The sequence below is a fragment of the Nannobrachium achirus genome (genome assembly GCF_963921795.1).
Source record: "Nannobrachium achirus genome assembly, chromosome: 2".
In the NCBI taxonomy this organism is placed as follows: Eukaryota; Metazoa; Chordata; class Actinopteri; order Myctophiformes; family Myctophidae; genus Nannobrachium; species Nannobrachium achirus.
Window position 1 is genome coordinate 18,455,546 of NC_137811.1, and position 13,167 is coordinate 18,468,712.

The 13,167-nt window shown below is 43.6% G+C and overlaps 1 protein-coding gene across 1 annotated transcript in view; it reads right to left on the minus strand.

The window, feature by feature from the left end:
• Nucleotides 1-463: 463 nt before the first annotated feature.
• The window catches only part of LOC308296916 (FH1/FH2 domain-containing protein 3-like), a gene marked incomplete at both ends in the record, with an annotated part of 288,271 nt that continues 275,567 nt past the window's right edge, over nucleotides 464-13,167 (minus strand). Inside the window, 7 exons of the mRNA XM_080740269.1 lie at nucleotides 464-546; nucleotides 1,380-1,547; nucleotides 3,047-3,227; nucleotides 6,354-6,377; nucleotides 7,580-7,772; nucleotides 8,624-8,814; nucleotides 10,054-10,215. Coding sequence (XP_080596395.1) covers nucleotides 464-546; nucleotides 1,380-1,547; nucleotides 3,047-3,227; nucleotides 6,354-6,377; nucleotides 7,580-7,772; nucleotides 8,624-8,814; nucleotides 10,054-10,215 — 1,002 coding nt within the window. The remainder of the gene's footprint in view (nucleotides 547-1,379; nucleotides 1,548-3,046; nucleotides 3,228-6,353; nucleotides 6,378-7,579; nucleotides 7,773-8,623; nucleotides 8,815-10,053; nucleotides 10,216-13,167) is intronic.

Consider the following 13,167-nt stretch of genomic DNA (forward strand, 5'->3'; position numbering starts at 1 on the left):
CCGATCTTCCTCCGACGCCAGCACAGCTTTAGTGGTTCGGAACAAAAAACGCTGTGCTTCTGTACCTGAGAGTGGAAGATCGACCTTCACCGCTCCCCCCCTCGTCACACGTTGGTACAGGACCCTTTTCTGTACCGTCTCTGTGACCACTCGTTTCAGGAAGCGTGCGCACGCACGCACGCACGCACACACACACGTCACAAGCCTGTGCGAACCAAACACATAAAGGTGAGCTCAACTCATTCGAAGCCGGAGGGGTTGGGTAGGGTAGGGGGTGGGGCTAGGGGCGTGGCAGGCAGCGCCAAGCCACGGCGGTGACGTCATGGTGGCGGGCTGACAAGGTCAGGTTGTGTGCGAGCGAGCGAAGGGAGGGCGACGAGCGACGGCGGGAAGCGTCCCCCAGGGGGCGTCTGTCTGTCTGTCTGTCTTTGTGTCAGCGTGAGGATCCGGCGCCTCCCTGTGGTCACACGGCCATCTCTGAGCCGCTGGACAAGCCCAGAGCGCTGGCCTCCTCCGGAGTCAGACCGTTCTTCAGTGTTCTCCTCACTGTCACACAGAGGAGGGGGAGGAGAGAGCTAGTTAGGACATGGTTAGAATGGGCAATTCTCGCTATTTCTACGTGTCATTATTTCGACTTAGGGTTAGGTTTAGGCATAGATTTACTGAGGTTTGTACACTCTAAGAGTTACACACCTTTTAATGGGTCAGGAAATCACGTGATCGCAAAAAAAAATAAACTGCCTTGTTCACTCCCAATTGTAATGGATTCGGAAAATGCAATTTTTCTCAGCTTCCTTGTTTTGTGTTGCTTTTTGGCAAAACGGATTATCGCGACAGATTATTTCTCCTATTCTCAGAGACTCTACGACGTGTTTTAAAGCGACGGTGTGTGGATCGTTCGTGAAGAATAATATTCTATGTCGCTGGCGAGGGCAGAGTAGACGATGTTTTAACATTGTTAAGGCTGATAACCCATTATTTTATGCTTTAACCAAAACAAATAGCAGATATACAAGCTCACAGCGCCCGCCGCGCTGCAAGCTTGTAGATCTTCTATTTTTTTTTTTTGGGGGGAAATCTTTGAATGTATCATTTTAAAAGCAAACATTTGTAACTCAAATATTTGCTTCTGGGGGGACCCTGGAACGACATGAAAAGGTTTGAGAACCACTGATTTAGAAAAAGGATTTCGAAGACATTTATAGAATCGGATCAAAAATATCCACAAGCTCGCAGCTTGGCACTCTGTGCCACGCTGCGAGCTTGTATATCTGCTATTTTTCAATATCTAAAGCATAAAATAATGGTCAAAGTAACAATGCGTAGTAATGCGGTTAAGGCAGTCAGTGTGTTGATCAGAGCTCTCGTGATGAACTCACGTGACTTGCGGTTGGCGCGGGACCGCCTCCTCTCGCGGGGCTGCGCTCTCTGGCCGGGCCCCTGCGTGGCCGACCGCACGATCCTCTCCATGATGTCGTCGGCCGTGTCGTCCGCGCAGCAGCCGACCGGCTCGTCTGTGGACGCCGTGCACCACGGAGGAACCCGCGCTGCAAGACAGCACCACAAGAACAAGAACACGTCAACATATCAACCTTTTTGGGGGTGCCCGCTGGCCTAGTGGTCAGGGCGCATACCACATACTAGGCTATGATGCCTGCTGGCGTCGCCGGTTCGATTCCCGATCCGGACGACCTTTGCCACATCTCTCTCTCCCATTTCCTGTCAGTCTACTATCCTATCAATAAAGGCATAAAAAAAAGCCCAAAAACAAATCTTTAAAAAATAACATATCAACCTTTTTGATGTTTCGGTCAGGAACACTCACTCAGATTGACTTGAATCAGCAGACTTTAAATCACGATATGCATATGTCTGCACATTGTTTTTTGGATATATGTAAGTCTTGCCAGACTCTGATCAAAGGGTGGAGGCTGGGGTGGAGGAGGCAGTTAGTATTTAAAGAAGCCACTCTGTTAAGAGTGTGAGCTTTGATTGGAGAGGGTAGAAAAGCGTGAGTGCTTTGGTAATGTCCAGCAGAGAGCTGTGAATGGAGAGTAGGAAAGCTAGGCTGATTGTAAACAATCAGCAGACTGACAGCCGATTACATCTGAGGCGGGCATGACTCCTACACCAACGCTATGCTTCATTTCTCTCCTAAATGTAACGTGTCCTACTTTGTTGTACAGGAATGTTGCACAAAAGGAGCAAATGTTGCAGCACCACAAGCTCACAATACGTCACATCGCATAGTGAGCTTGTATAGCTGCAATTTATTTTAGCTATTTCTGCATGCTTTGAGCTTGATAGTTTTAATATTTTTAACATTTCTGTACATCTTTTGCCATAAAAAAGGCCCTCCAGGTTGAAAATGGTGAATACTTGTAAGGACGAGGCACATGCATACGACATACAGTCATGCCTGATGACCTTTACTGCATGTCACATCCCAGTCTCTCTCTCTCTCCTTGTTTCCTGTCACTCCATCACTGTACTATCTGAATAGAGCAGGGGTCTTCAACAGGGGGTCCGGGACCCCTAGGGGGTCCTCAGAGTTACTACAGGGGGGCCGCCAAATCCTTGTGTGAGAGGATAATTATTTAAAATGAACAACTTGAACCCTCGTATCCCTATACTCTGAGGAGAACTTTATCCAAAAATAGCAGATCTAAAAGCTTTCAACGCCTCGCGCTGCGAGGCGTTGAGAGCTTGTAGATCTGCTATTTTTGGCAAATAGGTTTGGTGTAGAGGTAAAAAAAAAAGAGCAGACCAAGTACAGCGTGATAGGTCAAGTTTACGAGGAAGCGACGATTTAAGATTTTAAGTGGTTAAGTGTCAAACAAGTCTAAGAATCTATCTATGAAATAGATGAGAATCTCCATCACACATTTATACAATATGTAGAGGGGGGTCCCTGATTCATCTCCCTCTCAGCTACGGGGTCCTTGGCCTGAAAACGTTGAAGACCCCTGGAATAGAGGCAGAAAAGCCCCCCCCCCCAAAAAACATCTAAAAACCATAAAATAGGATGCTTGAAGCGGCCACTGACCTCTGGTGCTGTTGGCTCTGGTGCGCGAGCGCAGGCCCGGCACGGTGGAGCTGCCGCTGTCCGGGCTGAGCAGGCTGCTCCTCAACACCGCCTTCATGTTCTCATGCTCCTGCACCTCCTCCGGAGGAGCATGCACCTCCTGGACCTCTGAGGAGGAGGAGGCGCCACCAAACTTACCGTTCTGTAGGGAGGACAAAGGAATGATCATGTTATTATTTGATCTGCTCATGCATTTACGAGTTAGAGAAGGGGGAACACACGATCATGCTCTGACACCCCCCGGCATGGCTCTGAAAAACAGCAGATATTCTTCTGAGCCTTTTCTAACCACATGGCCACGCAGGTTAGTTGTCGCTCGGTCGGATCACAGCTACTGTACAGGACTACAGCCGAGGTAGCAACTGTTGGTCATTTCATAGTTTAAAGTTAAGTCTGTCGGGCAGAAAACCTCTTATCTCCATATTCTAACTTTTTGTGTTTTGTGTTTTTTTCTTTTTCTTTTTGTTTTGTAAATTAACTACTTGATCATACTACAGCATCACACAAAATAATCAAAAGTAGCAGTTTCTGAAAGCTCAAGCTCAAAAGCTTGAAAATCTTGAGCTTGTAGATCTGCTACTTTTGCTGTTTTTGAATTTGATTCTCGAAAAGTAACACTTTTGGTACATAATGAGGTTTCTACACGACAGAGAGGAGGATATTTACACCCAGTGGAAAGTAAAACTCTTATCTTTGCATCTGCTCACAAGTAAAACAAAACCCATCCATTTCCACATTCTGGAGGATGCTTCTTGCCTCCGTACAAAGAGTGTGAGCCGTGTTAGTTAGGTAATGCAGATCTGCTATCTGTGTTACCCAGAGGGTTCACGTGCTCTGAAAACAAGTCATGTTAGGTAAGTAAGCTGATCCCAGCCTAGAGATGAACCTCCACATGACATCTCCCCCGAGGTCTATTACCCAGGATTCATTTCTAACAGGAAGTAGTGATGTGCTGATTGAGGCTGACCGCACTGAGGCTGACGGCTGCTGCTGCTTTGAATTAAGTTACTTTCTTGTTCTGAGGCACAGCATGCTGGAAGAAGTACCTTTTTTATATCTCAATATCAAAAAGTACTGAAATGGTTACTACATTTGTGTAACTGTTTTGAATAGCCGAAGTGTAAAATAAGATGGTTAATGTAAATATGTTTTGTAATAATAATCATGTAGTGGAGTAAAAAAAAAAAAATCAAATTGTGCAATATTTTCCTCTGAGATGTTATGGAGTGTAAAGTGTAAGTTAAAATAAACTCAAGCAAGTACAGTTCAACTACAGTTCGCAAATGTACCTCAAACTTGTACTTAAAGGGGTAGTTCACCCTCAAAAATTAATACTTCTTTTCCTATTGATTACTCACCCCATTGAGACTTGAATTCATGGATATTGTTTAGTTTTTGTCGCATTTCTAAGACAATAATTTGAGCAGGCTTTTTGTGTCTCCCTATGGAACCACTGCTGGTTATCAAATTATTGTCTTAGGAATGCGTTAAAAAAAAAATATATATATATATATCCATGAATTCAAGTCTCCATGGGGTGAGTAATCAATAGAAAATAAGTCATTTTTTGGGGTGAACTACATTGCTTGAGGTAGCCTATATCACACAGTTATTCTCCGGGATAGTATTTTGGGGGCGTTCGTCCTAAAAGATGGTACCTTAAAAGTATTTTGGGGGCGTTCGTCCTAACAGACGGTACTTCAAATATTAGCGGTAATATTTGGGTATTGTCATTTTGATAACTCGGAGTTGGTTAAAACATGTTGTCAGAATAGTGTGAGTTTGAGGGCATTAACGAAAAAGTCGACAAGTCGGCTCAGTCGACCACCAGAGAAAGTCGAAAGTCGAAGTTGAAAAAAAAAGAATACTTTCTATTGTGAAAATAGCAGATCTACATGCTGAGCATGTATAGTAGATCGGCTATTTTCACAATTTCTGCCTCTATATATTTGACAATTTGGACAATATACAATTTGTCATTTTAGAGGTATTAAAAAGGCCTTAAATTGGCACTTTAGAAATGTGAAGATGCCCTCTATACACTTAAACTTTATGTTGGTTTGTTTACAGTTGAGTGAGAAAACAATGCTTCACATTAAGTTAATCATCTGGGGACCCCACAAAATAATTGGGGGGTCGTGTGTGATGTGATGACGCCATCAAACGATAAAGTCGACTTCAACTCAACTTTTGACCGAGTCGAGTCGACTTGCAAAAATCACAAGTCGTTAATGCCCTAGTCAGTGTGAGTGTTCTGGGCTGTAGGAAATGGTGTTTCCTTCTGCTCACTCAACACAACAGTGTGTGTCTTATCAGTGGACTGTGTGGACGTCAGTCACTGTGCTTTCCTTCCTGGTTCACCATAGAGCCACCATGCATTCTACCTGTCACTCTGACTAATGGACCCTAATGGTCTGTTAAAGGATAGTTCACGCAAAAAGTGGGACCGAGTTACTAGGGCCCAAGGTGGAGGGGCCTTACTTATTTTATATACTTTAGCTATTGAAAAATAGCAGATCTACAAGCTCACAGCGAGCTTGTAGATCCAGGGGGGTCCCTGGAACTAAATATTTTGAGATGGGGGCCTGTGGCCAAATACATATAATTTTGGAGGACCTTCACATGAAAAAGTTTGAGCACCACTGACAAAGAAAATCATGATTTTTCAAAAATAGCAGATCTACAAGCTCGCAGCGCGGCACTCGGTGCCGCGCTGTGAGCTTGTAGATCTGCTATTTTTCAATAGTTAAAGCACAAAATAATGCGTCCCCAGTCTAGATGGGTTAATCCCCTCCCCCTATGAAGAAGTTGCATGTGAATCCTTGTAGCCTACCCAGGGTCCAGAATTTGGTGCGATTGATAGAAATGACAAATCTTTGCTCCTGGGGGGTCCCTGGAACAATATATTTTCAGAGGTGTGTGTGTGACATGAAAAAGGTTTGAGCACCACTGATGTAGACATTTATCAGAAAACCGACATTTTTAGAATCAGCCTCAGGTTTCAATGGGTTAAGTTACACATTACAAAACACATCATAACACACGGCTAGTTGTGGTTTTAGGGTCAAACGTATAGTAGCAAAGCCATCCATCAATCAGAACACCTGTTAACAGAACTGACCAGTCAGGTTCAAGTGTTAAAGTCACAGCATTCTCATGCTCTCTCTATCACTCTCTCACGCACACGCACGCACGAACGCACGCACACACACACACACACACGCACACACACACACACACACACACACACACAGACTGTCACCCCTACCTCCAACTCATCTTCGTCCTCACTCTACAGAGGACAGACACAATAAAAGACAGCAGAGGACAGAGGAAAGGGAACAGCCATGAATTAAAAAGAAAATAGTGGAGATAGTGGATATTAGCCCTAGTTGGGACTCAAGTTTGTGTGTGTGTGTTTGGGGGGGACACTGACAGTAAGAAGAGAGCGTTCATGGCTCTGGGGATTTATTCCAGCTACAGGGACCGGCAAAGGTTTGAATTCTCACACAGTGATTCAATTAGGTTCCCCTTGAACTGCAAGTGGGGACCCCTTCCCCGCTGGGGAGCGGCAAGCTCCTCTGGGGAAGAGGCAATCTCCTCTGAGTTTAAGGGGTTTAATTAATCACACGGGGAGGTACGTGTTCTGGCCAGGTCCCAGTACAGCCTGCTATTGCTCCTGAATATCTGACTGCTACACAGAACGAAGACCATACACCCAAAACAAGCTCTGTGATTGTTGTTAAAGTAACCCCACTATATGCATGCCTGGGCCCGGGGAACGTGCTGATATCACTGCCAATGTATGTGGAATGCATGTGTCTGGAAGCACCGGAACTGGAATATGGACTGGCCCTGTTTAAAAGGAAGCTAGCTAGGAAGTGAGGTCAGGGAAAATTGGGACATTTTAGCGCTTGCCGAAGACATTAGAATTCAGGTTAGCTCCACGATATTTGGAAGAGTGCATTAGAAGTTGAAGGAAGAACATTGGGGATCAGCGGGAGAAATATTCGGCATTTAGAATCCTTTAAGCTAAATGTATAGTCCGTTGTACGATGGTGTGTCCCGCCACGGAAATTGGAGCTCCCAGCGTGCCACATTGACTAGTTAGGCCGGCTGTTTCCACCACGGGACCACTGTCATACGACGTGGTTCTAAAATCTGCCTTTTCGACAGAGATGAGACGCTTCACTCACATCTAGGCCGGTCAGAATTATTACATAATCAACTCATCGCAATTATTTGACATGATCATGACGATTATTCTTTGTATAATTGTCATAATCATTGGCTAAATCCACTATTCATATTTTTTAAGTATATTTATTAAATAAGTTATTTGTCATATCTGCCCTGTACACACCTTTTTGTTTACAAAGCCTAAACGTCAAACAGAAATGCAATGTTCCAATGTTCAATGACAGAAAATAAATTAAATATCTAATCACAAATTACTCAAGTGTCAAGCATAAAAATGATCATAGGTCTACTTACGTCTGTGATCATCTTCCCCCGGGTCTTGTTCCTCTCTCGGTGGTTGGCGCGCTTCTGTTTCTGCTGCAGCACGCGCTCCCGCGTGGTGCGGTACTCCAGCGCGAACTCGCTCAGGATCTTGCTGAAGCGGTGGACGCTCACGTCGCGCACGGCGTACGTGGGATGGCCCAGGAACAGCAGGAAGGCGTGGAACCTGCGGGGGAGACGGCAACAACATAGTGATGAAACCCCGCAGAGTAGGAATAGGATAGAGTCTATACTATTCCAGTGGTTTTCAACCTTTTTCATATCAAGGTCCATTATTTATTCAGCATTTGATGTCATTTAGCCTCTCAGACCCAAAACTTTGAATATTTTGTTATCGTTGCATAAGATTTTGTCCACAATTCCATGCTTTATTAATGTGGTGCTATAGGAGAGATAGCAGGCCAAAATAAAAATTCTTCTACATTCTCTAATTGTGCAGACTTCTCGTAAATTAAGTAATGCAGATGTTGAACAATAATTTTACTCTTGAGAGCGTAAAATTACGGGTCTCATTTTACAATGTCCCTTCTGGAATCTCTTCAAGGACCACTGGTGGTCTCCGGACCTGGTTGAGAACCACTAGTATATACAGAAGGAAGACAGTATCGGTAATGTTCAGTGGTCACGGTCCAAGTTTTACAGTATGTATAAATCACACAGAAATAACTAAAATAAAATAAAGGTTTGTACCTACGAAAGTACTTTTGACAGGGGGTCAGATTATTCTACAAACTAAATTAGCTACACTATGTAAAGTGACTGAATAAAAATCCATTCAAAGTCACTAGTCCATATGCCAGTATAAATAAGGATGTTTACATTTATTGAAATACCGTATGTCTGGACGTACTACAAGTGCGACCTGATAAATATGACATATATCTTGTTAACTTATTAACTGTTGCTTGTGAGAGGACTCACAACGGAAATAAGTCTCGGGACTTTATTATGTTTATCCTCTAACTGCTGTAACCCTGTGGTTTTGTTGCATTTCAAATAAATCAAATCAAAACGTACCTGTTGATGATTCTACGATGTACAATCTTCAGGATGATGATCCTCTCTGCACAGTCCTTCAGGAAGTCGGACATCTTCTGCTTCAGCGCCGGCTTCATCTCGTGCTTGGCGATGACCTTGAGGTGGTCCCACGATGCTTTGCACCGCCGCTCCATCTGGGCCAGGTTGTCCTGCAGCTGATCAAAGTCCACCTGCGTGGGGACGGTGTGGCGGACACATGTCACCTCAGTGTGATGGACACATGTCACATCAGTGTGACGGACACATGACGGACACATGTCACCTCAGTGTGACGGACACATGTCACCTCAGAGTGACGGACACGTCACCTCAGAGTGACAGCTTTGGCATGGGATCAACTTTGACCAAAGAAATGCACAGACCTGGTTGGTTGTTTAAGTTGGGACAAAATGTGGCCAAAATGTGGCCATATTTTCCAAAATATGGAGATGACTGACGTCTGACATCATAGATGTCTGGCGTCATAGACCACATGAGACTGACACGATATGTCCATACTGTATATGGGCATTCCCAGATATGGGCTTAATATTGATGCCATCAGAGAACCCCATATATGGGCATATAGTCCCATATAGGGACAAGGACATGTATTGACAACATCGGGGATCTGATGTCATCAAGACATCAGATCAGCCTCGGCGTGACATGTGATCAGAAATGTAGGTACTTATTTTGTATTTGTTTGTTCATAATATTAAATCGTTGCTGTCGGGTTGAAACCTCTTACAGGGATTTCCATATTCTAAAGTTTTGTGTTCGTGAATTAACTTGATCATACTACAGCGTCATGCAAAAGCATCAAAAGTAGCAGATCCACAAGCTCGTAGATCTGATACTTTTGCCTTTTTTAATCCTGAAACTTAACAGTTTTCGACAAAATACTACTACCAATGTTAACTCTTTTACTGCTTCGGACGTTCCCGTTCGCCCCAATTTTGACGGCGGCGCGTTGCCAATACGGCTCGTTCTTTTTACCTCTTCTGATGACTGTAAGCTGATGGGGGGTCGCGCCGCCGTGAACGCTAAAAACATCTCCTGTAATGCTGCTCTCAAAAATCCACCTCACGTTAGCAATAATGTAGTCCCAAATCACTTCCTGGCTGTTTTCTGTGGATCTGTTCTAGAAAATGCATTTCTGTGCTCTGAATGGATGGCAAGCGAAACGGCCCAATTCACATCAATTCTTTGTGTAAGGCTGCCCTCTGCCGCCAGCTACGCCAAAGTACACATGTGAGCGTTGTATTGTAAAAAGAATTAGTTTGAAAATATCAACATCGCAAAGGTAAGCTGCTTTTTGCTGGCACCAGCCCCAATAAATAAATAATAACATCTGGCAGTGGGACAGTTAATACTATTCTGTGACATAGTGCTGATACTTCACAGTGGTGCAGGGGAGGAAGGCTGACCTTGGCTGAGCGGGTGATGGCTCCTATCTCAGAGTAGAGGTCGGAGCTCTCGGGGAACTTCTCCACCACGATGGCACAGGCATGGTGGAGCAGGGACTGCTTGTGGACCGTGTCCTTCACCTCCGGGACCTTCTCCAGGTAGCTCAGCTCAAAGCCCTTAGCCTGGAGAGAAACACACAACACCTCTGTTCAGCTCAAAACCCTTAACACATTTAGAATGGGTACACATTATTGTGTATCATTATTTTATGCTTTAATTATTGAAAAATAGCAGATATACAAGCTCACAGCGCGGCACAGAGTGCCGCGCTGCGAGCTTGTAGATCTGCTATTTTTGAAAAATCGTGAAAATTAGACTTTTGACCTGATTCTATAAGTGTCTTTTGAATCCTTCTAAGATTTTTTGAAAAACCTATGTTTCTATGTCAGCAATCTGGCCAGCCATCGTCAAAGAAAAGGTCCTTTTCACTTAACTGGAGCTCAGTTAATCTGTTCTTGAGAGACTACTGTATGTCAGTGGTTCTCAAAGCTTTTCATGTGAAGGACCCCCAAAATGATGTGTATTTGGCCACGGACCCCCATCTCAAAATATTTAGTTCCAGGGACCACCCAGAAGCAAAATTTGAGTTACAAACGTTCGCTTTGAAAATACATATATATTCAAACTTTTGCACACATTTTCACGACTTTTTCAAAAATAGCAGATCTACAAGCTCGCAGCGCGGCACTCGGTGCCGCGCTGTGAGCTTGTATATCTGCTATTTTTCACTGGTTAAAGCATTCGATAATTCTAGATCACTGGGCCAGATAAACAGATAACAAATATCTGTCTCCATTCAAGTGGATGGTAAGATACAGATACAAAATACCAGATATTCCCAGTGGGAATATGGGCCTTTAGCCTGGAGAAACACACAACATCTCTGCTCAGTTCAAACCCCTTAAGCCTCTATCATAGTCCAGGGTGAAGAGCTATTCACTTCACCGCGTTGTAGTTTCCTAGCTATCACCTAGGCTTTGTTATGTATTTTTAGGTGATAGCTAGAAAACTACACCGCGGTGAAGTGAATAGTTCTTCACCCTGGACTCTGATAGAGGCTTTAGTCAGCTCAATACACAACATTTCTGTTCAGCTCAAAACCCGTAGCCAGCTAAACATACACACACACACACACACACACACACACACACACACACACACACACACGCGCGCGCGCACACGCACGCACACACGCACACACACACACACACACACACACACACACACACACACACACACACACATTTTTTTTTAAACAATTACAACAGTAATGGCCCCCAGCCCTCGTGCATCAGAAGGCCAATATCAATCACATCAAGGACGTGTGTTTAAATGTAATCTATCCAACGTGGTTAAAATGGAGTTTGAAGTTACAATGGGTTTGTAGAGGAAGGGGGCGTGTCTGATGAATGAATCAATTAATCAAATGAATATCAAATATTGAAATACAGAATAAAACAACTTAAAAACTGTCCAGGGCGTTCACAAAAGCCTGTGTAGACGATAAAATGACCCCAAACGTGTTTGAAAGTGAAATATCCCTTTAACGGTGGCTCTGTAACTGGTTTTGCACCAACAAGCATTAAATTAAGCATGGCTAATCAAGGATTTCTGGAAATAACTTTTTTACTTTCATTTGAGTTGTGTTGCAATGCTTATACATTTTAAGCATTGCTCAACTAAAGCGTGATTAAAAAACCTTAACTTCTGATTAATTTTGATTGTTGGCCATGGTGGACTGGCCAGAGCAAATAAACAACGTTACTCTCTTGACTAATCATAGAATCGCTTGTTTCTTCCTTTTCCTCCCTGTGTTATAATAAGTAGCTTGTTCAGCCAAAGAATACATTATTCAAACTAGTCTAGTGTCTAGTTTAATTGCGGGCCTGACTTTCTCTTATTTAATTCTTATTATGGATTCTTTGTTGACTCTGCACCGGAGTGTAAATAATCATAAAACCTAACCGAGTTGAGTTTCCTTATTTTTCCATTGAAGAACTCGACTTGGTTTTCTTCAGTCCATTTAAAGGGATATTTCACTTTAAAAAAAAAATTGGGTCATTTTATCGTCCACTCAGGCTTTTGGGAACCCCAACCCTAGACAGTTTTTAAGTTGCTTGATTCTGTATTTAGATATTTGATAAAAAAATAAATAAAAAAAAAGAAACTGTATCAAGTACGTTTTACCACTAGAGGGTTTAAATGGTACCGGATATGCAGCTCTGCAAATAAAAGGTGAATTGATCCGACGATTTCACGATAAATGTAATCTCCACGATAAGATTATCATAAGTGTTTTTTTATCACGATAAACGATAATATCGCTTATCGTCCCATCCCTAACTTCAACCCCACTCCCCCCTCCCCCCTCTCTCTCTCTTTTAAGATATTTCTGCTCTCTCTCTCTCTCTCTCCCTCTCCCTCCCCCTCCCAGTGTGCAAAGGAATGAATAAATAAACTGCAGGCCCTACATTTCCTTTTTCTTGGCGGGGGGTCAGAGATATGCAACCCCCGCAACTAAATTACGGGACACCGCTATCATTACAGAGAGAGAGAGAGAGAGAGAGAGAGAGAGAGAGAGAACAGAAATATCTATAAAAAGATGTAAGAGAGAGAGGGGGAAGGGGGAGGGGTTTATTGAGCAGTGATTTCTCTCCATTGAGGCTGTGATTATCAACAAAACCACAATCAACTGCAGACCCGCTGACAATGGTTGTGTTTCGCCGGGGCCGCGGAGCGTAGCATCAGGGGTGTCTCACCAAATTCTGGGCCCTGGGTGCAAGGATTCACTGCGGGCCCCCGCACAGTTATTTTGTGCTTTAACTATTGAAAAATAGCAGTTCTACCACCTTTTTGTGGTCACACGTTCAGATCCTGGATTCTGATTGGCTTAAAACAGTGGTAAATCAGTCAACAACCTTGAGTTGGCTCATGGACCCCGCCCACTGTTGTGTTGCAGTTGTATAACTAAATAACCTTGCAAGTTACAACTGTGTTTTCTTTCATTTATATGGTAGAAGTGGTAGAAAAGCAATTTACCATTCGAGGGTCTTGGGTTGTTGGCTGATTTACCA